This window comes from Bufo gargarizans, chromosome 10 (genome assembly GCF_014858855.1).
Source record: "Bufo gargarizans isolate SCDJY-AF-19 chromosome 10, ASM1485885v1, whole genome shotgun sequence".
In the NCBI taxonomy this organism is placed as follows: domain Eukaryota; kingdom Metazoa; phylum Chordata; class Amphibia; order Anura; family Bufonidae; genus Bufo; species Bufo gargarizans.
In genome coordinates this window covers 46,069,922-46,095,078 of record NC_058089.1, presented here as the reverse complement: position 1 = coordinate 46,095,078, position 25,157 = coordinate 46,069,922, and the positions used below count along the sequence as shown (strand labels likewise).

The following is a 25,157-nucleotide window of genomic DNA, read 5'->3' as shown; positions in this document are numbered from 1 at the left end:
TCTTTGTCTATAACTGTGCTGCCATAAGACATTCATGAAACACAAAGTTATAGAAGGCGTTGACTAAAAATAACTTTTTTAGGAGTAGGGAGTTCAATTTTCTAGCTTGTAAAGCATTGGGTAGCAACAACATGGAACCAGTGAAATAAGCTGTTTTATTTCTTTAACTTTTTTATATTCTTAATATTTGGTATTCCCTTTATCAGATTCCCTTACAATGAGTTATAACAGCCATTTAAATAACACTTCACAATTAATACAATTATTTCTGCTTATCAATGGTCAGGGATGACTCACCAGAACAACATCAGGACTTTTCAAGCTGAAGACGTCATGTGAATAGGTCACACCAGGCTGAGGGGATCGATCCCCTTTTCTCTGTAGTTTGAGGCCGACGGTGTGCTGCCCTACATTTGCCAGTAGCTTTTGAATATCCTCTGATGACATGTTGTCAAAGTACACAGTTGCACCTACAATCTGGTCACCTAAACATAGATACAATAAATCAATTATAGAGAAGGTTTCCTCTTCCATTCATCTTTTATATTTACTTAATATTCCACAGGCAGAGTGTGTGATCACCCTGATTTAAAAATGTTGACAGATCTCATACAGTTTAGGCATTTATCATTGTAGAACAAGTGAATACAAGGCACTTACTAATGTATTGTGATTGTCCATATTGTCTCCTTTGAATGCTTTATCTTTTGTCAAAATTGATTAGGAGAATAAATACCTTTCCCTTAAAGGGGGCTGTCTCACTTCAGCAAATGGCATTTATCATGTAGAAAAAGTTAATACAAGGTACTTATGTATTGTGATTCTCCATACTGCCTTCTTTGCTGGCTTAATTTATTTTTCTATCACATTATACTAAGGTTGCCACCCGGCCGGTATCTCATTTTAGTGGCCCTGCTGATGCCGGTATTTTCTTCTACCGGCAAAATTAATTGCTGGTATTTTTCTACAAGGCTGATTACTAATGAGCGCTACCATTGTGGAGCGCTTATTAGTACATTCTTTACCTCCCCCTATTTGTGTTAATTAAACAAAAAGATTTAAATAAAAAACACACCTCCCCCATTTGCTCATGCCGCTGTAAACACTTGCTGCTCACTGGAGCGAGCACTCCGCACAGTATTAGAATGTATTGGCTCCGATGAGCTGAAGTTATTACTTTGTGAAGTCTCGCGAGACTTCGCATAATAACTAAAAAAAATGGATTTATACTGTAAAAAAAAAATCCTGAACTTGGGTTCAGTTCCAAGTGGTACCTTGGAACTGAACCAGAGTTCGGGAAATGTTTTTTTACAACTTTGGCTCATCGGAGCCAATACATTCTAATACTGTACGGAGTGCTCGCTCCGTACAGTATTGAAACAAAGTTTTATGCAAATCGACTTTGGATGTTTCATCTGAAGTCGATTCGCTCATCCCTATTTATAATGTGATAGAAAAACAAATAAAGCCAGCAAAGAAACTTCTGCGTTTTTGGTGCTAATGCTTGTTTTGATGCAATTTTTTTAAAAATAATTCCTGTTTGTCAAAAAGTTACCTGAAGGTGGACATGGTTTTCAACAGTCCATCCAAGCAATTGCAATAATTAGGTTGTGTGCTTTCAGGAAATAAATAGGTTTTGGGGGGTGTATTTACTTTTCATGAACTGTAATTCCTGTATTTTAAAGGTTGTGTGAGGCAGTGACAGACCTCATAGCTGCTAGGGGAGATTCATGGCAGGAGTTTCTGTGTCTTCCCCGGCAGTCATCAGGTCTGAGGCAGTACCAGGTGACACAATCAGTCTGGGATAAGAGCCCAGCCCAGACTGTCAGTCAGAGAGAAAGTCTTGGTGCAACAGAGGCCTGCTAGAGGCTCTGGAAGTGTGGTCTCAGCCGGGCTGGCTGAGGGGCCACGGGGCTATGTGTTAGCCTGAGATTTGGGGGACTCAGTGAGGTCTGGGAATCAACAGTCGTTAGGCCAGAGTCAGGCGGACTTCTGGGCCACAATCCCCCCAAGGTACTGGACTTTGTAACAGCCTGGAAGTGCTGGAGTATTGGCTAAGAAAGCCGCATGTTGGTAGCATGTGTGAATGGTGCTATAAGTGAGATAGGGTTACGTTATGTTTAGGTAGAGTCCAGATGGGCAGGCTTTTATTTTGTACTGTTTTGTTGTTGATGTGAAAATAAATCTCACGTTTGGATCTGCAATTCAGCTGTGGCAAAGCCAATTGTGAGAATGACCCCTGAAAAAGAGCTGATCCCTTACAGTTGTTATGTTTTTAAAGCCAGATTTATGGTTTTCCTAGATGTGGTTATTTTATAAAAATATGTGCATGTAAATTTAAGCCAAAGTGGTAGAAATTAACTCTGCTAACGTTCAACCTTTATTTTTAAGAGGTATGGTCAATATAAATTTCAGCTTTTATCCACTAATATCAACATTTGGCACAAAGTTGCATGAAGGTGTCTTTGTTTATAGAGTGCTGAGTTCATTTTACAGATATAGGGGATTAGTATGATTTCTTTGATTTTATAATTTAGGTTTTATTTGTGCATGTCAAAACTAAGGATAGTTTCTTAACTACCAATGGTGCATAATGTCCAAACAGCTCTGTCAGAAAAAGGGTTAAACTAAGGGTACTTTCACACTAGCGTTAAAGTTTTCCGTCATTGAGTTCCATCACAGGGGCTCAATATCGGAAAAAAACTCATCAGTTTTATCCTAATGCGTTTAGAATGGAGAGCAATCTGTTCAGTATGCATCAGGATGTCTTCAGTCTCTCTTACGGTACTTGTCCGGTGAAAATACTGCAGCATGCTGCAGTATTTTCTCCGGCCAAAATTCCGGAACACTCCGGATCCAGCATTAATTTCCATTGAAATGTATTAATGCTGGATCCGGTACCAAGTGTTCCGGAAAACTGGATCTGCTTTTTCAGGATGACACCGGAGAGACGGTGTTTCAATGCATTTGTCAGCCGGATCCGCATCCGGAAACAAATGCTATGCGTTTGCATACGGATTTCCGGATCCAGCAGGCAGTTCCGGCAATGGAACTGCCTGCTGGAATCTAACAACGCAATTGTGAAAATACCCTAAGCCTGTGTCAAAAGTCAAAAATAGGTTGTAAAACAATAAAGGTGTAAGAAAACACATAATCCAGTTGTTTGGTGAAAATTATGCCAGAGTTCTGGTGCATTTTGATTATTAAATCTCCCCCAATATGTTTCATTTAGGTTTTCAATGCATCTTCAACATGAGTTTCAAAAGGAACCAGTGTTCTGTTCTGTGTGAGCAAAAGGGTCAACACATCCTTTATATATAGCTATATAGGGCTACGAAGCACTCACCTTCTCGAACAACTCCGGTCTTGGCAGCTGGTGAGTTCTGTACTAGTTGTTTAACGAAAACTCCTTCATCGTTTTGGTCAAGGGTGAGACCCATAGTCCCACTCCCTTTCCAGTTGGGTAGCAAAAGTTCCCTGGTATCCTCCTCCGCCATCTATAAAAAAAATGTAGGTCATCAAAGAAATTCCCATCTCCCTGCCAGTTAAAAACAAACCCATTTATCACTAATGGTCAAAGACTTGAATGATTTTGTCATACGCAAGACACAAGTTTTTTCTTAATACAAAATTAACTATATACACACACAACTACATTTATCAGTCTTGTGAAGCTATAAATTGTGGATTAGGTTTGGAACTTTCCCAAAAAAAGTCCCTAAACAGTTTGCTGTATAAACCTTAAAGCTCCTCATACCTTACCCCAGCTTCTCATCTATGGACGATGTAAAAGTATAGCATAGGAAGCCAGATGATTTGCCCACATGGCCACTTCCTTGGCTGTCCCCTTCTGTATCCTCTTCCACACAGGCACTGAATGCGTTCAGATATGCCCAGAAAAGGGTGAAGTTAGGAATATTCAAGAAAGCGGTCACATGAATGCAAGGATAGCTGGGGCAATATACGAGGAGCTTTACGGTTTATACAGTTTATTGTGCTACATCAAAAGTTAAGGGGCTTTAAAAATATATTTTTATGACGTGCAACCCACTTCTATAGAAGCTACTGATGGAGATATTAACAGAGCTTTATCATGTTACTGTAATGTCAGTCTCCTTCTGCGTCCTATTATTGTAACGATGACATGTATGAGGGCCAGACGAACAAGGTAGTCAAACTTCAGCCATGTGTCATCCACAGCTACATCAAAACTGTGGCCATTATTTGGTTGATGTGGTCACATGGCATCAAAGGACACTTCATCACTGTGTGATCACTGGAAGGACCTTAAAGGGGTTATCGAATCCCTATAATCATCCCCCGTCCCAATGCCCTGGCCCCTCGTATACAATATACTTACCTGCTCCCCGGCATCGCTAGATGTTTCGATCCGAGCGACGGGGAGACCCAATGGTGGCCGTGCAGGGATCCGGAGCGATGCGGGTGCCTGGAGTAGGTAAGTATATTGTATACAAGGGGCCAAGGCAATGGGGAGGGGGGTCATTATAGGGCGTTGGATAACCCCTTTAATGTAAAAAGTAGGTAGATTTTTATTAACATTTAGAACAACTTGCTACTGTTTTATGTCTTGTTCACATCTGCGTCAAAGGCTCCGTTCTGTGTCTCTATCATAGAATCTGTCAAAAATAAAATAAATTCTGCTAAAAAGGCGGACTCAGTGGGATGTTTGGCTCCATTTATGTCAGTTTTGTGCGAAATGCAGCACTTCCGTTATTTTAATTGTTCTGCTAAAAAGTGCGTCCACAAAAACAAAAGAAACGTACCCCTTTAATGTTTTAACAATGCGATATACAGTAATCATTATTAAAGAAAAATACATCCAACTTGGATGTGCTGCATGTGTCAAGACATTATAATAAAGTAAAAAAGTAAAGCATGATACAATTAAAGCTTTGGGGGAAAAAAAAATGATGCACCTTTGGGGAATTTTTTTTTATTACTACAGTCTACAAATTTTGGACTACAAATCATTTTTGTTGGTCTTTATTCAACATTTTTTGCCCTTTTCTCTGTACAGATGTCAGGTGTCATATAACATATAACTTTCTTCTTGGGTCACACTTTTACCCACTATCATCAACTTTTATGCAATTTTTATGAAAACTTTGACACAAGGTTACATGAAGGTGTTGGCATGTGTAATATACTGAGTGGCATTTCACCTGTGCCAGGAAAATATATGTGCATGGGGGGGGGGGGGTTATTGTGACTTTTTTTATTTCGTCACTTAGCTTTTATTTGTATATGTGAAGAATTTAAAAAATTGTCCTGGCTACCAGAGGTGAAATCGTCCAAACACACCTGGCAACAAATTTGGCTCTTAGATTTTTTTTTCCATCAAGTATTATAAGGTAGTATTTAAAGGAGTTGTCCCATATTGTCCTTTTCACTAAGATGGGACTAAGCGCTGGCCCCAGGTGTATGAGCTTATAGAAACAGCTGAGTGGGCTGGCACTCCGCTGTTACCGTAACTCCCATTGTAGTGATTGGGAGCTACACAAAGGCAAAACTAAATATCCTGATGTCTAAAACATTCCGTAAAATACAGTGTATCCTTAGCAAAAAGCTGGGTTACTTTTCACTTTGTTTAATTGACCCAGCTGTACTTGTAAAACTGAACCTTTATATAAGGCAATACTCTTTTCTACCAGCAGAGGGGGTGCTATGAAAACATACACTGTACACTGATTATGAGCACATTTCATGGCTCATATACAAACTATTGAAGATCTAAAATGGAGGTTAGCTGTCTTTGTAAAGCTTGTCCAAGATATACAATTATTACTGCCATTATCAATTTAGATACAGTATATATAATAACGAAAGGAAGACTGGTGTATGAACATATGAACACATACACAACATATGCAGATTGATCTGTAAATGTGTCCATACACCCAAACACTAATTCGGCAGAGAGCTACTCCTCCTGCCTCCATACACATGCACAGTTACACATTTTACAGCTGGTAAATTCAGAAAAAAAATAGCCCCCGTTTGCATTCGACTCAGGGAAGCCCAAAAATGCAGGGACTATCTCAAAAAAATTAGGGACAGTCCCTTCCAATTCTGAACTGTTGGCAACTATGCACGTTCAGCTTGTCCAAGTGTACATGTGTCCTCAATGGGAACAGGGGACTAAGTCCCTACCAGACACCTTTGACAGGAGATATTTTCCTATAGGAACAAACAATGGGATATGTTGAAATACAACATGTCCGACGTTTATTTCCTACGACAACTGCCGGTATTGGTGTATTTGGCCAATGATTATCTAATGTGTATGGGCACCTTAATTATTGATTGTGCTCTTAATATAGAGTAAATAAAAGAAAAAACATAAATGCAACAACACCATTCAGGCACTAAGATCCATACAAACATGATATTTTTTAACATTAATAACATTAATGCTCTTGATACTATACTTATAAATATTATCGCTAATTTTGATCAAATTGTTTGAGTCAACCTGCCATAACAAGGCAACCACACTCAGAAGGGTCCCTATACTAAACTGTGTACCCCGACAAAAAGAGACCTGGCTAGAAAAAAAGCAAACTAAAAACAGGTGGAAAGTGTGCACAACCGAATGGAAGCAGCCACCACCCCTGTAACTGGAGGAAACAAAATAGACAAAACTTCCCAACAGCTCCATTTTCTGCATGACCGTTCTATTAACAGAAGGTCAAAAATGCAAACGTTTTTACAGGTTTGGTTAAAAATGGGCATAGGGCTGCAGCTATCGATTATTTTTGTAATTGAGTATTCTATTGATTAATCCAACGATTAAACAAGTATTCATAACAAAAACTAATTAAAATAAAGTTTTTCTTTAAAAAAACTCATCAGCCCCCCCATGCCATCAGGCTCCCTCCTCAGTGCCAGCAGGCTCCACCCTAGTGAAATCAGCTGCCCCCAATGCCATCAGCTATCCCCCAGCACCATCAGCTGCCCCTCAGTGCCACCAGCTTGCCCCCCAGTGCCATCAGGTTACCCCCCAGCTTGCCCTCCAGTGCCACCAGCTTGACCCCCGGTGTCACCATCTCCCCCTCCTAGCCATGTCCCCAGCGCCAGTGAAATAAAATACTTACCTCTCCTGTAGGGGTGCTGCTCCACAGCTCATCCTCTTCTTCTCCGTACGCTGCACTGTCGTCCTCACGTCACACATCATCATGTCCTGACGATGTGTCAGGAGGAAATTGCAGCGCGGTGCGGGCCAGTGGGTGGCCACGGAGAGGTGAGTAATAGCAAGCGATTCACTCACGCTCCGTGGTCACATGCCACAAACGAATCCTCGATGCGAAAAATTAGCATTGAGGATTTTTTGTGTCTAATTACTCGATTCAATCGAGTAATTGTTTCAGCACTAAATGGGCATTACCAAGTGGAATGAGCGCAGGGCTTAAAGAGGCTTTCCAGGAATAAAGACTTTGGGGCACATTTATTTAGACTGGCATTTAGACGCTGGTCTTAATAAAGGCCCATAGCTGCCGGTGGTTCCGCTGAAGTTATGAAGAAGGGCCGGCCTCTCCATAACTTTGGCGCATCCAGCACCAGTTCTAAATGCAAGACAGCTTCCTAACTGTCTTACATTTAGACCTTTTTCTATGCCTAAAACAGGCGTAGAAAATGATGAATGAGACGGGCCTACCGGCTTGACCCATTCCGCGCCCATGTCGCGCCCACAATTTTAAACCTGGTGTGAGAGGTTGCAGACAGAGGTTGCGCCGCCATCTGCACCTGAAATACGCCTAATTTAGGCACATTTCAGAATAGTAAATTTCCCCCTTTTTCTTTAATGCCCGCAGAAGATTCATATTTACCTGCTCCCTGCATTGGCTCCTGCATGTTCATGTTTCGGTCCCTGGACTGTTTACATCTGGCGGTGCATGGGGATGGTCACATAATGATGATGTCCCACATTTGGCCATGGATAAAAAGGATTTATTCCTGAGGAACCCTTTTAACAGGTGTCTGTTAACAGTTTTGACTATGCTGAACTGTTGATTGCACTAGGTAGGGGCTGCGGAGAGCAATACAAACATACCTTTTGTGGAACCTTCATTATCAGAGGTAGTGTGAATATGAGCTTTTATTCTACCAAATTCTGATCCTGCAAATGCACTAAAGGGGGAGCTCCTGCATTGAGCTGTTCCACAGTCCCTCAGCTATGCTCTGAGCGACAGCTGTAGTGGTATCCTGGTTGGATGCTACTGCTGTCACTCAGAGCCAAGGGTGTCTGTGAAGCAGCTCTACCTACAGTGCACATGCAGGAGCAGATTCTGGAAGAATAAAGGTTTATATTTACAGTACTCTTGATAATAAAAGCTCCACAAATGGTCATGGTCAAAACCGCTGAAAGACTCCCTTTTTAAAATGTCCTGTGATTGGAGATCTGAATAATGGGAGGAAGGTGTCAATATATATGTGATTCAATTGACCACAACAATGAATGTCCACTTTTAAAAGGCTTCTGTCACCCCACTAAACCTTTTTTTTTTTTTTTGGGTTTACTTATAATCCCTATAGTGCGATTTCTGCATACATAAGCTAAATAATCATTTCGGTCCAGTAGAATTTGTTAAAAACGTAATTTTAAAATATGCTAATTACCTTGCTACCAGCAAGTAGGGCGGCTACTTGCTGGTAGCAGCCGCATCCTCCGATTCTAAAGACGCCCCCTCCGCATATTGATTGACAGGGCCAGGGAACGGGATCGTCCTCTGCTGGCCCTGTTTGAATTCAAAATATCGCGCCTTCGCCGTACCTGTCTTCAATCGGCGCAGGCGCACTGAGAGGCGGCCGCTCGCTCGGCCGCTACATCCTCAATGCGCCTGCGCCGATGACGTCACATCTACACCCGGCGCAGGCGCATTGAGGTGGAGCGGCCGAGCGAGCGGCCGCCTCTCAGTGCGCCTACGCTGATTGAAGACAGGTACGGCGCAGGCGCGATATTTTGAATTCAAACAGGGCCAGCAGAGGACGATCCCGTTCCCTGGCCCTGTCAATCACAATGCGGAGGGGGTGTCATTAGGATCGGAGGATGCGGCTGCTACCAGCAAGTAGCCGCCCTACTTGCTGGTAGCAAGGTAATTTGCATATTTTAAAATTACGTTTTTAACAAATTCTACTGGACCGAAATGAATATTTAGCTTATGTATGCAGAAATCGCACTATAGGGATTATAAAAAAAAAAGGTTTAGTGGGGTGACAGAAGCCCTTTAAAGGCTATTTTATAATACTATATTCAAATTTCTGGGCCATTATATTTCATAATATACCTCTATAACGGTTGGGTCTTTGTTATCTTGTTAAAGAGATTCTGTTCCCCGTATATCCATATAGTTAGTGATTGCTTGACGCCACATCTAAGGAGACTTACAAAACTAAAATAACATAAAGTAACTATGCTTTAGGTGCCTATGCTCCCCCTAATGCTATTTGCAGGCAGACAGAATTTTATTAGTTGACTCAATGACATGTTAGGGGAATATGGAGTATAGTAGAAGGAAAATGCAGATCTGTGCTTTAGAGATATTATGAAAATATAAATAATTATATTTTAAAAGTTCGACATTCACTTTAAGATATTCATTGTCAATGTCTTCTGATGTGAGATGTACACAAATTAGGTATTTTCCAAAAGTAAGAATATAGTCTCTCTAGTGCCACCTACTGGAGCTAGTCAATGTCCAAGCATGGTTAGGGATTTTGATCACTCCAAAGACTCCTCTAAAATGAAGAGACACCCATCTGTAAACATCTGTTTTGAAGTTCTTGAACCTTGTGTCGCGGTCATATTGGTGTTTGACAGTGACGCAGTTGCCGTGCAGACTGGTTGACAGGGGCAACGTGTAGATTGCATGTGCACTTCCCCTTTAAGGTGTGCCTCCCTGCTGTTTGGTGTGCAAGGGGTTAATCTTCTGGCTAGTGGGGATTAAGGTGTTTTCTTGGGTGTGGCCGCAAGCTTGATATAAACCTGTGGCTTGCTGGCTGGGTGCAGTTGTACTACAGCCTTGCTTGGTGTTGGAGCTTTGCTGCTTGCCTGGGTGTTCCAGCCCAGTCCTTGAGGGCCACCTTATGGAACATAAATTGTCCTCCCTTTTGTACCCTCCTTGTACCTTTACCCTCACTTGTTGTATGTGTGGTTTGGGTTTATGTTCTGGGTGTGTGCAGTGTTTTTTTGATTGTTACACGTCTGGGCTGTTGTTGGTGTTGGTCCCTGCATGTATGCTATACGTTACCCTGTATGTTGCTACCCCCATATGTCTGGATGCAGTGATGCCTAGGGCTGCTGTGCACCTTGCTGTATTGGACCCAGACAGTATCAGGTATGCTGGATTCCTGTGTGTGGGGTTGTTTGTACGGTGTCCTATTTGGTGTGTGGGCTCCGGTTCGTATGCACAGATTCCAGTCGTGGTGGCAGCGGCAGGTAAGTTAGTTTTCCGGTGTTCTTACCTGCCGATCCAGTTGCTGCATATGGTCTTTTCCCTTCTACCTATTAGGCAGCTGGAGACTCCAGTTCGTCTGAGTCCCTGAGGAATCGGTTGTCTCCTATTCCTGACCCCTGTGCCAGGGACCGTCAGGGTCAGCAGGATCCAGGTTCCAGTGCATGAGCCCTCCCAACTTAACGGGACAGGCCCAATAAGCATATTTAGGTATATATATCACAGTACAGGTCTTATAAAGTGTAATAAAATCATCTAAGTATCCCCCCTGTCCACCTTATAAATACAGAATACTGAAGTTTTATAACCTGGTTGAAGCATCTTCATTCTGCCCAAGGGGCAGCGTTTCATCTCCACTTGCGCCCAGCCAGCCGCCCCCAACTGCCGCTTTGAAGCGCCGCCCAGCTCATCAATATTCACTTCGCTGGGCGGCTACTACTGTCCCTGACGTCACACGATCCGGCGCATGCCCAATACAATCCTATGGACATCGGCCTCTGTCTCATTTTCAGCAGATGAGACGGAGGCCGATGCCCATAGGATTGTATTGGGCATGCGCCGGATCTTGTGAAGTTGGGGACAGCAGAAGCCGCCCAGCGAAGTGAATATTGATGAGCTGGGCAGCGCTTCAAAACGGCAGTTGGGGGCGGCTGGCTAGGCGCAAGTGGAGATGAAACGCCTCCCCTTGGGCAGAATGAAGATGCTTCAACCAGGTTATAAAACTTCACTTTTCTGTATTTATAAGGTGGACAGGGGGGATACTTAGATGATTTTAATACACTTTATAAGACCTGTACTATGATATATATATATATATATATATATATATATGCGCTTATTGGGCCTTTAAGGGTTTGCTCATGCGGTCAGGAGATCAGGGTCAGGATTAGGGCGGCTGTAGGTTGTGGCCTGCTCCCTTCATTGTTGTCTGGCCCAGTTACAGTTCCCATTATACAGTGGGGGGTTTCCCCCCCACTGCCCACCGTGACACCTTGTCAGTACAGAGCAGGGGACTGGTTGGCTGGGTGAGAATCTTTTGACATAACTCTCAGGGAGTACTGTACAGACCCTCACAAATCTCTTACCCATCCTCTGGATAGGTAAGAAATGTTTTCTACTGAAATACCAGTCCTCAGGGCGTAGCAAGAAAAGTGTACCAATAACGCCTAATAAAGATTTAGTCAGTCATTTAATTTTTTATTTCAGTAATTAATGTGTAGGGGAAGTGACAAGGACAGCGTTTCTAATTTATTAAATTAATTTATACATTGTATAAAAAATGGCTCTGAAGTGTCCCTTAGCTAATATACTCCACTTACATATATGTAGAACAGCTTCTTCCTGTCTCTGTACTTACTGGCAATAGCGAGAGCTGACTGCCCACACTCGTGCATTTCCTGGCAGTTATTATATACTATACTATATAATATATTATTAGTTTGATTGACAGTTACATGTCAATAATGAAAGTAATTTCTGAAGAACAGCAGATTTTCTTTCTAAAATTACGTAAAGGGGTTGGGCAGAGGTTTTATTAATTTTCCAAGTTATTTTTATTGATGACCTATCCTCAGTGTGCCAGCGCTGCCTCCTCTTCAGTGTTTACCTGCTCGCCGTGAGCAGGTGTAATTACTCCCCAGCCGTCCAATTCATTTCAATGGGACGGATCGATCCTATACAAGTATATAGGAACAAGCCTGAGGATAGGTCATCAATAAATATAACTTGGACAACCCCTTTAATGACCTTTCCTCAGGATAGATCATCAATATCTGATCAGCGGGGATAATCAGCTGTTTGAAGAGGAGGCCGCACTCCATGTCAGCGCTTCTTCCTCTTCATTACACTATGTCTTTTTCCACTGCAGCAGTGGCGCAATGTAATTACAAGTACTCACTGCATTCAAGTGAATGGAGCGAGTACTTTCAATTACACTGCACTTCCGAAACAATGGACAGTGTAAGGCTACATTCACACGACTGTATGTGTTTTGCGCTTTGCAAATTGCGGATCCGCAAAACATGGGTACTGGCCGTGGGCGTTCCGCATTTTGCTGACTGCACATGGCCGGCGATATAGAAAATGCCTAATCTTGCCTGCCATTGTGGACAAGAATAGGACATGCTCTATGTTTTTGCGGGGCCGCGGAACGCAACAACGGACACGGACAGCACGCTGTATACAGTCCGCATCTTTTGCTGCCCCGTTGAAATGAATGGGTCCGCACCCATTCCACAAAATTGCAGAATGGATGCAGACATACGGTCGTGTGAATGGACCCTAATGAACAGGAAGCAGCGCTCCTTCTCTTCAAACAGCTAATTGGCGGGGGTGTTGGACCCCCTCCGATCAGATATTGAAGACCTATCCTGGGGATATAAAACCCTGTACAACACCTTTAAGGATACAGCATGCAGCTTGCAATAAACCACTGCAGTTTACAAATGAAACCTGTTTTTGTACAGTTGCTTTTTTTCTTCTTGTGGAGTCAAAACTGGTTCAAGGGAAAGGTAGAGCAGTTGTCTATGACAATCAGATTTACTCAGGGGACCTTAGTAAAGTGGAAGACGCAAACTGATTGTCATGTGCAACTGTTTTAAAGGATAATCCATAAGGTTTTAATAATATCACATATCGATCGGTACAGTGAATGCAGTGTATGAATTACCTTGATAGTTTGAGTCTGTTACCTTCTACAAGACCTTGCTGGCTCTGTCTGCACGGTTGTTTGCATGAGGACTTCAGGCTGTAGGACAGAAAAAAAAACTCATTAAAGTACCCAAAAAATATTTTGCCCCATGATAAAACTAGGAATCATAAAAAACAGACTCTATAGAGACAGACAGGGCGGGTGAGGACCTTTTAAAAATGTGGATATTCATAAAAGCCATGTAACAATAAACAAACCTCCCTGTGTAAATATTATACAAAGAATTGAAGATAGTCCCTCTCCCATGACTTGGCCACAAATGATAGGCCAAACGCCATAAATTAACTAGACACTGAAACTCTATGCAGTGGTCCCTCAAGATACAATGGCCTCAGGATACAATATTTTAACATACAATGGTCTTTTCAAGTTGATACTAGACTCAACATACAATGTCTTAGACTCAGATACAACCGATCAAGGACTCTTCTCTGCTAAAATAGCTGTATTAGTTTGCTAGCTGTTATATGTAAGGACTTGTTTTATTTGTCTTAGTTATCTGCTTATTGTTCTTAAATCTTCATTTTCGCTTATCTTAGATGACATTTTGGGGCTTTGGAAGCGATTACTCAACTTGCAATGGTTTCAACATACAATGGTCATCCAAAAAACATTGAGAAGGTGGGTGGTAACAAACCAAATTATTCTTACATTTTCAGGAGCAATAACAGAAGAATGACAGTGTGGGTTCTAAACTAGGACGCTCTAGATAATCTGATTTCTGAGCAGACTTTACCAAGGAGGAGCTAGAGACATGCATAGGCAGAACTGGGGGTATGAAAGTGGGGAAAGGAAAATGTGTTTTGCTGAAACTCTAGATCAAATAAATAAAAAAATATATAGGAGTTTATAAAAAAAAAAAAGAGAAGACTGGGTTTAGAAACAAAGCAAGATTGTTGTGTCCTAAGAACCGAGAAGCTTTGAGGTACAGGAATGCAGGGAGGCCATGCAGAGACATGTAGGGGAGGCTGTGTGAGCTAGCAGAGCTGGTTTATCCATGAATATACCTCTCCGATTACAGAGAATGAGAGGAGGGGATCTGCCTGGAGTACATGTCTGCAACATCTGCAGCTGATAAATGCTGCCATACCCTCCCCCCTTTCCCCCAAGTAATAGAAGGAAAATATTTCTCAGATTAGAAATCCCCTTTATATCCCACATGCTTGGAAATTTTAATTGTCAACGGTCAAACCACACTTCCATGCATGACATATATTCTGACGTTACAGTGACATTATTTATTGGTTATTCCTTTCAGAACTGAGACTGAGCAACATGCAAAATAGTCATTGAGATTCTGATTATATTCTGAATAGCAGCAGTAGATGATCATACAGGTTATGCCTAGTAAATTATTATGAGCACGCTTCTCTCAATGGAATATTTTATTATTTGAGAAACTACCATTTGTGTAATTTCTTGATATTTAATGTGGCTGCACATAATATGGGAATCAAAAACTGCATCCCAAAGAACAGTAAATAAATTCCTAATAAACAAATGAAAAATGGGTATACATTTTGCATACTAAATGAGAAGCAACCTCAGATTACCACACTTGGCATAGTCATTCATTGGCAAGTGTCTCACCCCAATCAAATAAGGGGCAAAATTTACCTTAAAGGGGTTCTGCACTTTGTTTTAACTGATGATCTATCCAGAGGATAGATCACCAGCTTCTGATCGGCGGGGGTCCGACACCCCTGCTGATCAGCTGTTTGAGAAGGCAGCGCCGGCCCACTGATGTCACGACTAGTATCAACTGGCGTGGGCGGGGCTAAGCTCCATTCAAGTGAACAGAGCTTAGCCCCGCCCACGCTTGTTGATACTAGTCGTGACGTCACTGGGCCAGCGGTAAACAGTGAGAAGGCCGCGGCGCTGCTGGAGCGCCGCTGCCTTCTCAAACAGCTGATCGGTGGGGGTCCAGAGGATAGATCATCAGTTAAAACAAAGTGCAGAACCCCTTTAAAGGGTAACATAAACAGAGAATGACTCGAGCAGTACAGGGACAAGACTGGGCAGGGAAGCCACCATCTGAATGTATCATGACATATGCTGCATCAACTTATCAATAAAGGGTTGAGCAGGCAGTTTAGGCTACTGTCACACTTGCGTTTGGTGCAGATCCGTCATATAATGTGATGGAAAAATTAATCCAGCCAGCAAAGGAGGTAATATGGACAATCACAATACATTAGTAAGTGCCTTGTATTAACTTTCTCTACATAATACATACTATTTGAAGTGACACAACCCCTTTAAGCCACGCCCATTTACCTTTAAGCCACGCCCTCTCATGGAGTGAGGCAGAAAATGTGTCTAATACACAGATGCAGTGCAATGTGGTAAAACACAAATGCCGTGAAAGGCATCTACAGAACTGTGGCACACTTAGCTTAGCAAATCTCCCCCATTATTCGGAAAAATGTCCAGGCCAGTGTTTCCATGAAACTGTCCATCTTTGTGGACCTATATGCTATTTGAAATGTTTGGCTAGTCTCTACTGAGTGATTTTATGACATGTCTAATTTACAATAGCAACAAGGGTTCATAAAGCTTGGAATGGCTATTAAAAATCCGTACCTATGACTTTGCAATTTTCACTGTCTAAGTGGTTTATTTGAGAACTACTGAGCCTAAAAGGCTGGCACAAAGAACAACCCCACAAAGAACAGGCTGTTCCAAAATGGAGTATCCTAATGCTGTAGTACAGTATATACACCCATTATGCCAAATGCCCCAAGGCTGGAACATCAAGTTTAATTTAGAAACAGCGTGCCATGAGTTCACACACTTGTAGAAATGTTGCCAATCTCAGGACCAGCTATATTCTTCTTTTTAGTATACAGGCATGAAGAAATTCCTTTTACAATTGTGGCACCAACATAAAGAGATCATATGTGACAAAGACTGGAGGATGCAGCTAATATATGATGAGACCTGCACTTCGTCATTAATTAGTTGCCTCCTCTGGCGTGGAGTCTTTGATAAATACCCTCTAAATATGGACTTGAAATATGGACTGCCCTTTGGAATTGAGTGGCTGAGAGATTGCTGGAAAGGATGACTATTTTCTCATTAGAGGCTAGATTTGTTCTTGAGAGCTGGATGGTTACACTTTTTTTTTTGCTCTTTTCTACCATCTTTATATATATTTGCATATTGATTCCTGTATGCCTGGTATGATACCAAGAATCAATATGCAAATACGTACATATGTAGAAATAAAATCTATGACAGCTTGGAGCTGGTGTGGCTTTATGTCTTTTGTAGCTCCAGAAAACGGGCACAAATGAAGGTAAGTATGGAGTACCTGCAGGACCCACCCACCCCCACAAGTCCGCCTTTTCAGAAAGTGACAAGAGCGGCACAGAAACCCCAATTGCAACAAAATTTGTCGCAAGTGACTTTTAAAAAGTCACAAACACAAGGTCTGTGACTTTTTGTTGCCAAAAAAGTGGAGCGAGGGGGATGGTAAATCTCTCCCTTAGTACTTTGTTCTAACCTCCATTTGTGCCTCAGTCATGGAAACATGTATATCCGTTTCCAATGGTAGAAGAGAGAAAGGAAACACAGATTTATTAGGCACAGTTTACCTACAGTATAAGTATTTTACACACTTCCAGCCATTTACACCTCCTCTGACAAGGGGGAGTGGCTTAGCAGAAAGGGGATGTGGCTTAGGGGCACCTCTGTGTGCCAATATTTTGGCGCAGTCTTGCAGTAAAACTAAGCCACCTTATAGGTGGTGTACACCTAAACTAGACAGTCTTAAGATGTGACAGATGTATCAACCATCACCAGCCACTATGATAAATCTGCTCACAGACAAGAATAGGACTATGTTCTATATTTTTTGCTGACCAGCCATGAGGTCATATGGAAACAAAATGCACATGGAGTAATTTCAGCTTTTTTTGCAGACCCATTGAAAGGAATGGTTCCGCATGTGGGCCGCAAAAAAAAGGAACGGACACGCAAAAAAATAAAAATACGTTTCCGTGCAAGAGCCCTAAAACTCATTTCTAGATAGTGTTCGTAAATCTGCTCCAGTATATTTAGCACAAGTTTAACCTTACATTTAGTCTTCACTTGGACCCCTCCTTATCTATCTCAACTTGTTTCACACAACTGAAGACATGTTGTCCCAATGCTCAATGGAATAACGCGCACTATACCGTGAAGAAATCTCAGTGCAAAGTAGATTTTTTTTTTTGCACAAAGTGTATACAACGCATTGCAGGACTGGATCTTACCACAACACTAGACAAATACCTAAGAATATAGAAGCCAAACTGGCCACTCCAGGGACAACTAAGTTCTCACTCTGGCAGGACCACCCCCTTCCAAATTGTGATTAGGAAAGTTTTGTGACCATGAGCTTTATTTATAATGGGCAGGGGGGAGATGAAAGGGGTTAAGTGGAGTGGCTTGTGTAAGAGCTCACTGGGTCATTGCTGGATTCCAGGTAATGTGAGAGGCGGTATGCTCCATGGAATGTTTTGACGCTATTTTCATCTTAGTCACATGTTTCAGGGCACAGGGGGCAGCTGGATTGTATGTCCACGAGACATTGAAGGGACATTAAGTGTCACACACAAGATGTCTCCCTTGGTCAGTCAACATTGCAGTTACTAGAAAGGGGCTTCAGTATTACTACACGCTGGACACTTTTTCTGAATTCTGCCCATTTACCTGTCCTTTACTAAATCACTGGACTATGCTAATTAAACCAAACACTGAGCAATTTGGAGGGACAAAGAATGACAACTGATCACAGCATGTTGTATATGTCACCTGCATGAGTGCACAAATAACGCCTATGACTATATTATTATACTCATTTCCGTGTGGCGGCTATATCATTATCTTGAAAGTTCCTTGCTTCCTGAGTACTTACTGTACGTCCACAGCCACCTGGGAGAAAACCGAGCAGTCTGCTGCCTGACTAGGAAGCAAAGTCTAGTGATTACATACAATTATTTTATAATCTTTTCTGGCTTGGTAACCTGGATATTAATTTTCTTTTTAAATGTGTATTCTTTCCTTTTTTTTTTTTTTGTAAAGTTAATGCAATCTGTAGTATAACTAGGACAACCCACTATCTTGTGTCATTATTAAAAGTAAGCTACAGAAGAAAAGTAGTATAAGGATCCATTTACACATTCAAATAAATTGCCCATAACGAGCACCTATCAACACTATAGCCAGTTGTTCGCCATTTTGTGTATTTATGTGTAATAATAATGTTTTTCATACAATTCTTCACCCCCTGATATGTTTCTATTGCAAGGCACAAGCGGATGTTTGCTACCAACCTACAATGATTTTTAGGTCATCGTATCAAGTGAGTGAATTATCATAAACTGGACATGTTTAGTTGAAAAGTTGTTCTTGCCAAACTACAGATCAGCATCCCTTCAATGGCCCAGACTAGGCCACAAGTCATGGCAGACATCGATCAGTGATTTGTTTTAAATGATGGCATTGTCGTCCAGGGCTACAACCTTAACAGACTAGCCATGAATGAGAAGTAGTTCAGAAAACACCTCTCTGAATCAAGTCCCTGTATGGCCAGCTTAATAAAATGGACCTATCCACTGACAACAACGCTATACACATTCCATGTTCCAGGTGAATGGAAAATGTTCTCCTTTAGTCTTAAAGGACAGAGAAGTTCACACATAGCGTGTATCCCACGGCAGAAACCACTGAGCTGCAGTTTCTGCTGTTGGTTTTCATGCGACCTGCTCTAAATTTAGCTTCATTGGATGGAGCAGGCGTCCATGTGGTAACCCCACCATAAAATCTTGGCCGCATGGACTGCAGTGCAGTCTCCCATTGAAAATTACGGGAAGTAGTGTCACTGCAGATTTGGCCTAAATTCGAGCTGAAACCTATTACAGAAATACTCCTTGTGAACCAACATTTAAAAGGCTATCTAATAATTTAGCAGTTTTCATAAGACATTTGGCATATAAGCTGACCATGATGTATAAAGGGCAGAAGGTGAACCCCAATTGGTTGTCAATGGCCCAGAGATGGGACTGCCTTTGGCACAGCAACAATTTAAGGTCCCTTTACACGGGACAATACAGCCGCAGACTGTCCGGATTGAAGCAATTTACATGCAGCGATCCCCTCCACAGTATGAGGAGAAGCGATCACTAATGCCATCGCTCGTCCATATACTGACTAGTTGTTTGCTGGCAGCAGATGCTGTTTACAATGCACAATCTGCTGCGGGCAAAAAAGAATTTTAGTGACCACACAAATGATCTATTACCTGATGGACGAGTACATTTACACCACCAGATAATCGCTAACAAGCGCTATATGAACACTTGCTAGCTACTATCAGTGGGCTTCTCGGCCTGTGTAAAGGGCCCTGAAGTCTACACATTTATTTTCTGTAGAAGCCCCCCTTACCCTCTCTTTGGTGTGAATCACATTTCTCTAGCAGCTGCTGTTTAACTACCATTGAGTCTGAGGCCATGTGTACATCTGACACCACACCCGCCTTAAACCCGCAGCAGTCATATAGCAGTCCACTTAAGATGACCCAGAAAGGTCACAAGCAGCAGGAAGGTAGTTTACTCTCTACATACTACACAGTTATTGATGTGAATGTAGTGATTTGTCCGACTAACAGGCAAGCCATTTACACACGAGGGCAATTAATATCTACAATTCAAAAATACCAACTTCTGAATTAAAAAGCTGACATTGAGACCTGTGAATGGTAGAACATTTCTTGCAATACGACGATTCTCATATGCAGGGAATATCACTTGACCCTCTAGAGAACTCCCCCTCTGAGCCAGTTAAACCACATTCCTTGCCTTGTGCTGGTGGAGGATCAGCTCTGGGGCAGAAAGGGAAGGCAAGCTTTCGACACCACCCCTTTCAACATAGCATAATTAGGGCAAGCTGGGACACGTAGTCACCTCAAAAAAGCACTTCTTGCATCTAACCAGCTACATAAACAGAAGAGAAATGATGCCACTAATTAATACTATATATTACATAACGAACTACAGTGCCATTGTACCGACAGTGTCTGGGGAACGGCTTCACAGTTAAGAAATGTCTTGTGGGTTCAGGAAACCAGCAACAGGAGTGACCGAGACAGAAAGAACATGTCTTATTCCTGTCCATATAAGAATAGTCCTATCATTTGTTGAATGGCCACACCAATCTGCAAAAAATGGCTCCATAGAAATGAATGGATAGCAAAAAAGATGGATAGCACTTGGATGAAAAATACAGTCCAGTGCATGAGGCCTTGCACTGCATATATGATATACTAAATGCATCTAAACATTCAGTCATTTGACTGTTTATGGAAGGCAGTTGGCCATTTGATCATACAATGCTTGTTTATAGTCTGCAGGAGACACATGGGGAAAATGGATTATTCCCCCAGGCAGTTTTTTTGTCTTAAAAAGTTGCATATTTGTTGGATTTTCTAGTCACAATTTGAGTTTTACGCCATCTTCGCCAATTTTACATATGTAGAGCGTAGCCATCGGCCCCAGCTCATTCATCATTGTTTACACCAGAAACTGGCGCAAATAATGAATGATATCGGCAGCTATGAACTGCCACAGATTTCATTCTGGCACATGGACTGCTAGAGGAGGCATGCCATTTATGACGAGGCCTCCTTATGTATACATGCTTCCTCTGGCTGCACAGGCCCCATCTACACTGACACAAGAGACTCCAGTCTTGATGAATCAGTAGTTCTGCATGGCCACTGGGAACACAAATGGTATGGTGCTAAACTATCTACAATGGTTCTTCAGTGTTTTTTTTTGTTTTTGTTTTTTGGAGGCAATGGAACAACAGATAAACTTGTTACAGGGAAAAACTACCTTTCTCTGGAGATATTCAGACAAGGAGATGCAATTTCAACGCTAAAAAATCATGTCGGACAATAATCGTGTAAACAATGATAAATTATCTTTTGTGGGTATTGAATTGTGGCAATGGAAGGGTACATCATCTGATCTTTCAGGGATGTAAAAACAGGTGTGTTTTATGGAAATGACTGATGTGTAAGTACAGTGAATGATCCTCGATTATGTGAGTAAACGATCACATGGGAATGAATTTGTACATGATAATTAAGGATGAGCGAATAGGCTTTGGATGAAACATCTGAAGTTAATTCGCATAAAACTTCGTTCCAATAGGCCTCTTTCATACGAGCGTGACGGATTAGGTCTGGATGCGTTCAGGGAAGCTCGCACCATTTTGCAAGCAAGTTCAGTCAGTTTTGTCTGCGATTGCGTTCAGTTTTTCATTGTTCACACTCGTGATAAAAAACTGAAGGTTTACAAACAACATCTCTTAGCAACCATCAGTGAAAAACGCCTTGCATTAGCACTTGCTTGCGGATGCAATGCGTTTTTCACTGAAGCCCTATTCATTTCTATGGGGCCAGGGCTGCGTGAAAAACGCAGGAATATATAACATGCTGCATTTTTTTTACTGCAACGCAGAACTGATGCGTGAGAAAAAAAATGCTCATGTACACGGACCTATTGAAATGAATGGGTCAGGATTCAGTGCGGGTGCAATGTGTTCACATCACGCATTTCGCTCGTGTGAAAGGGGCCATATTGTATGGAGCAGGAGCTCTGTACAGTATTAGAATGTATTGGTTCCGATGAGCCGAAGTTATTGCTTTGAGGATAACTTCAGAAATTAATTTGTACTGTAAAAAAACATTTCCCGAACTCTGATTCGAATCCAAGTTCCCTAATTATAATCTTTGCATTAAAATGCTGGCCTCGTCTTTAAATCGCTAAATACAATTGTGTCGTTAATCGCCTAATTGATTATCCACTTGTCTAAATCTGCCAATACTTACTTTATTTATATGACTAAGCTTATGAGTAAATTTAATTACGTAAAGTGACTAATGTCTCCTAACTAAAGACTGCTTTACACTGCCCGAAAATTGGCCAGATTATCTCTAACAATTTTTTGTACGAACGCCGATGTAAAGGTGCCGCCCATTACCTGATGAACGAGCAAAATAAAAACAGTTAAATCATCGTTTGCAGGCAGTGGTTAGTGCCAACAAACAATGATTCTGTATGAGGACGTGCAATGGTATTAGCGATCGCTACCCCCCATACTGTGGAGGAGATCACTACATGTAAACACAGCAGTCTCCTCCACTGTTGGGAAGGAACGCTTCAGACAATCGTCTGCTCAATCTCAGGTTAATTTGCATATTTATCAAATCAGTTTTTTTGTTTTTTTTACACAATAAAAGCACACAGAGCTATGGAGACTGGATATTGCAGATGTGCTAGCGGCCATCTAGCAACCCACGTCCTCAGCTCTATACCCAAAATCCCGGTGACAGGTTCCCTTTAAGGTAGGTTTTAGATGACCATATTCACAATCAAATTATGGCCACAATACCTGAAGCTGGTGATCTATATGGCAATCTAAATTATCTTTATTAGAAGCTTGGGAGATGCAGGTATTTTACCCATAGTACAGATACTAAAATGCAGACACATTACGACTACCTGAAACCAGTCCTTTAGTTCAAATGCAATTCAGCAGAGGAGATACTGAAGCTGGCTGTCAATGACAGTCAATGCATTGAATTGCTAAATAAAAGCTGCATATTACAAAGTAGTACCTACTATAAATTGGCAAGCATTGGGGTAAAATGCTAAGCACATTAGGTGCCTATACGGTTAGGTAAATGTTGGCTGAACTGATTTTTTTGCAGGATCAGGCAGGTCAACGATATGCCAAAAGATGTTAGAGCTGGCAGCTAGTATATCTAACTAAACCTTCAATAGACACTGGTTCATACACGTACAATATCTGTTGACCGGGTGCTTGTTCGGCTGACAGCTATTCCTCAAAACTACCCCATTCAATGAAAGAAAAAGCTGCTTCCAGACACCTCTGGCAGAAGCTTATCTCCCGCTAGAATCAATGGCTCAAGCGTTGAAATTCAATTTATTATTCCTTCTTTTGCCCATTATCTGTCAGGGGACAGTCAGGAGGCACTCATACACATTAGGCTAGGTTCACACCAGTGGTGTGGATCCAGCACTGCCGGATGCGAGCGGTATGTCCACCAGCCCCATTAGGTATAATGAGGTCTGGCGGACACTCCATCTACATCCGGCTGGCAAGAGGAGACCATGCTGTGGTTTGTGTCCGGCCAATCCTCCGCTTGCCTACTGGAAGAGGCTGCCAGATTGAAGGTGGCCTTAGACAATCAGTTGTGTTGCAATCGGTGGGTTCCACCTATTTCAATCTAATGTGTATGAGGACTTTAGAATATATTATTCCCATCCCTCAAACTCTTTCACTTCACACACAGCTTGTTTATAACAGACTTAAGTGTCACTTCCGTGTGTTACAAGGTCACACATGGTGACAACAAAAGGTGTACAGCCTCAGGGGGACACACCTAGAGACACACACACACAAGGGTTGTTGCACTAATTCATAGATACACAGCTCTACACAATGTGCTATATACAAGCAACTGTACAAATACAGAACTAGATACACCCATATATTTCCAAAGCCAGGCACACCCAAAGACAAAAGTACATAGGCAAGCATATTGGTGCACATAGCTAACAAGTGTTCTCAACTATTATGAGACTTCTTCAAAACTTTAGTGTGTTAATGGGCACAGCCATCAGAGCAGCTCGGAGCAAGGGAGGGTTTCCTGCCCCCCCCCCCACCCCACCCCCCCTCGCTGTGTAAGATTAGGAGGAGCATGGCTGTGACCTGGGCCAGAAGTATTTCCAGATGTTATCAGTAGAATGCTCAGTTTCCTGATAAAAGATACACATTGAGCATATATACAAAGAGAAAAGCAATGCAAAGAGTATATAGCACAAATGCATATTATAAAACATTATATGTACCTGTTACAATGTACTGTACAATGTATACAAAGATACAGGCAACTAAATAGTAACACTAACTGCATAAAACATCTGTACGGAGGTAGATGGTAACACGTACCCAACACTGTGAAGACAAAAAGAAGCTGTTTCTTCCTCAGGCTGCACACATGTACCACTGGGCCAGGCGGCGGAGTGACACATGGTCTGCTGCCCTGCCAGCGCTTTAGAAAACCACTGATAATTAACATTGATTCCATTTCAGGGAACCCCAGAGACGCTCTATAGCTCCAATCACTCTGATTACCGCCAGTCTTCAAGTAAATGATGCAAAGTTTTGGTAACTGAACCGCTGCTTACCTTCTGTACACACTTAGCCAGTCACTTTATCGATTAGAAGGATTTACTGCAGAACGTGATACTAAAGCACAATGTGGATTTTATTGCATTCTCCAAAGATTGATGCAGACAGAGTTTTACATGATCATAGCATCATCTCACATGTAGAGGGTTTATCTGACAAAATATCTAAGCCAGTATAACGAAGCTATCACCTCAGATTTCTTATGTTAGGCTGGGTTTATATATAAAACAATTGACAAAACTCAACCAGTCATTGGAAGAGAAATAAATCCAACCTGGGTGATTCTGTATAATTTTAATATTAACAGCCAGCACCCAAAAACAAAAATCCCTTTAGGAATACCTTATATTCTAAAAAAGGTATAGACAATATATTAGGGGGATTTATAAAAACTGGTACAAAGGAAAACTAGCTAAGCTTCCCATAGGAACCAGTGAGATTCTACCTTTCATTTTTCAAAGCTCTTTTGGAAAATGAAATGATCAGTTGGATTGGTTGATTTGGGCAACTAAACCAGTTTTCCTTTGCACCGGTTTTAATAACTCTCCTCCAATGTCTATTAGGGGCAGTAAAAGTTGGACTCTGCTGGTAGTAACAAGAGCATGGATAGGGGTAGACAAATCTAAATTCACAAACTTCTTATTACAATGTTGCTAGTAATTTATTGTTAATAATCACTTTTGGTTACTTTAGCAGAAATTATATAT

General features: G+C 41.7%; 1 protein-coding gene across 1 annotated transcript in view; it reads right to left on the bottom strand.

Annotated features, from left to right (window-relative positions):
- AHNAK (AHNAK nucleoprotein) overlaps positions 1–25,157 on the bottom strand; it is a 63,916-nt gene that overhangs the window by 25,962 nt on the left and 12,797 nt on the right. The window contains exons 2-4 of the mRNA XM_044270289.1: positions 13,141–13,218; positions 3,347–3,497; positions 298–485 (exon numbers count right to left, since the gene is read on the bottom strand). Coding sequence (XP_044126224.1) covers positions 298–485; positions 3,347–3,497 — 339 coding nt within the window. The 5' untranslated portion in view covers positions 13,141–13,218. The remainder of the gene's footprint in view (positions 1–297; positions 486–3,346; positions 3,498–13,140; positions 13,219–25,157) is intronic.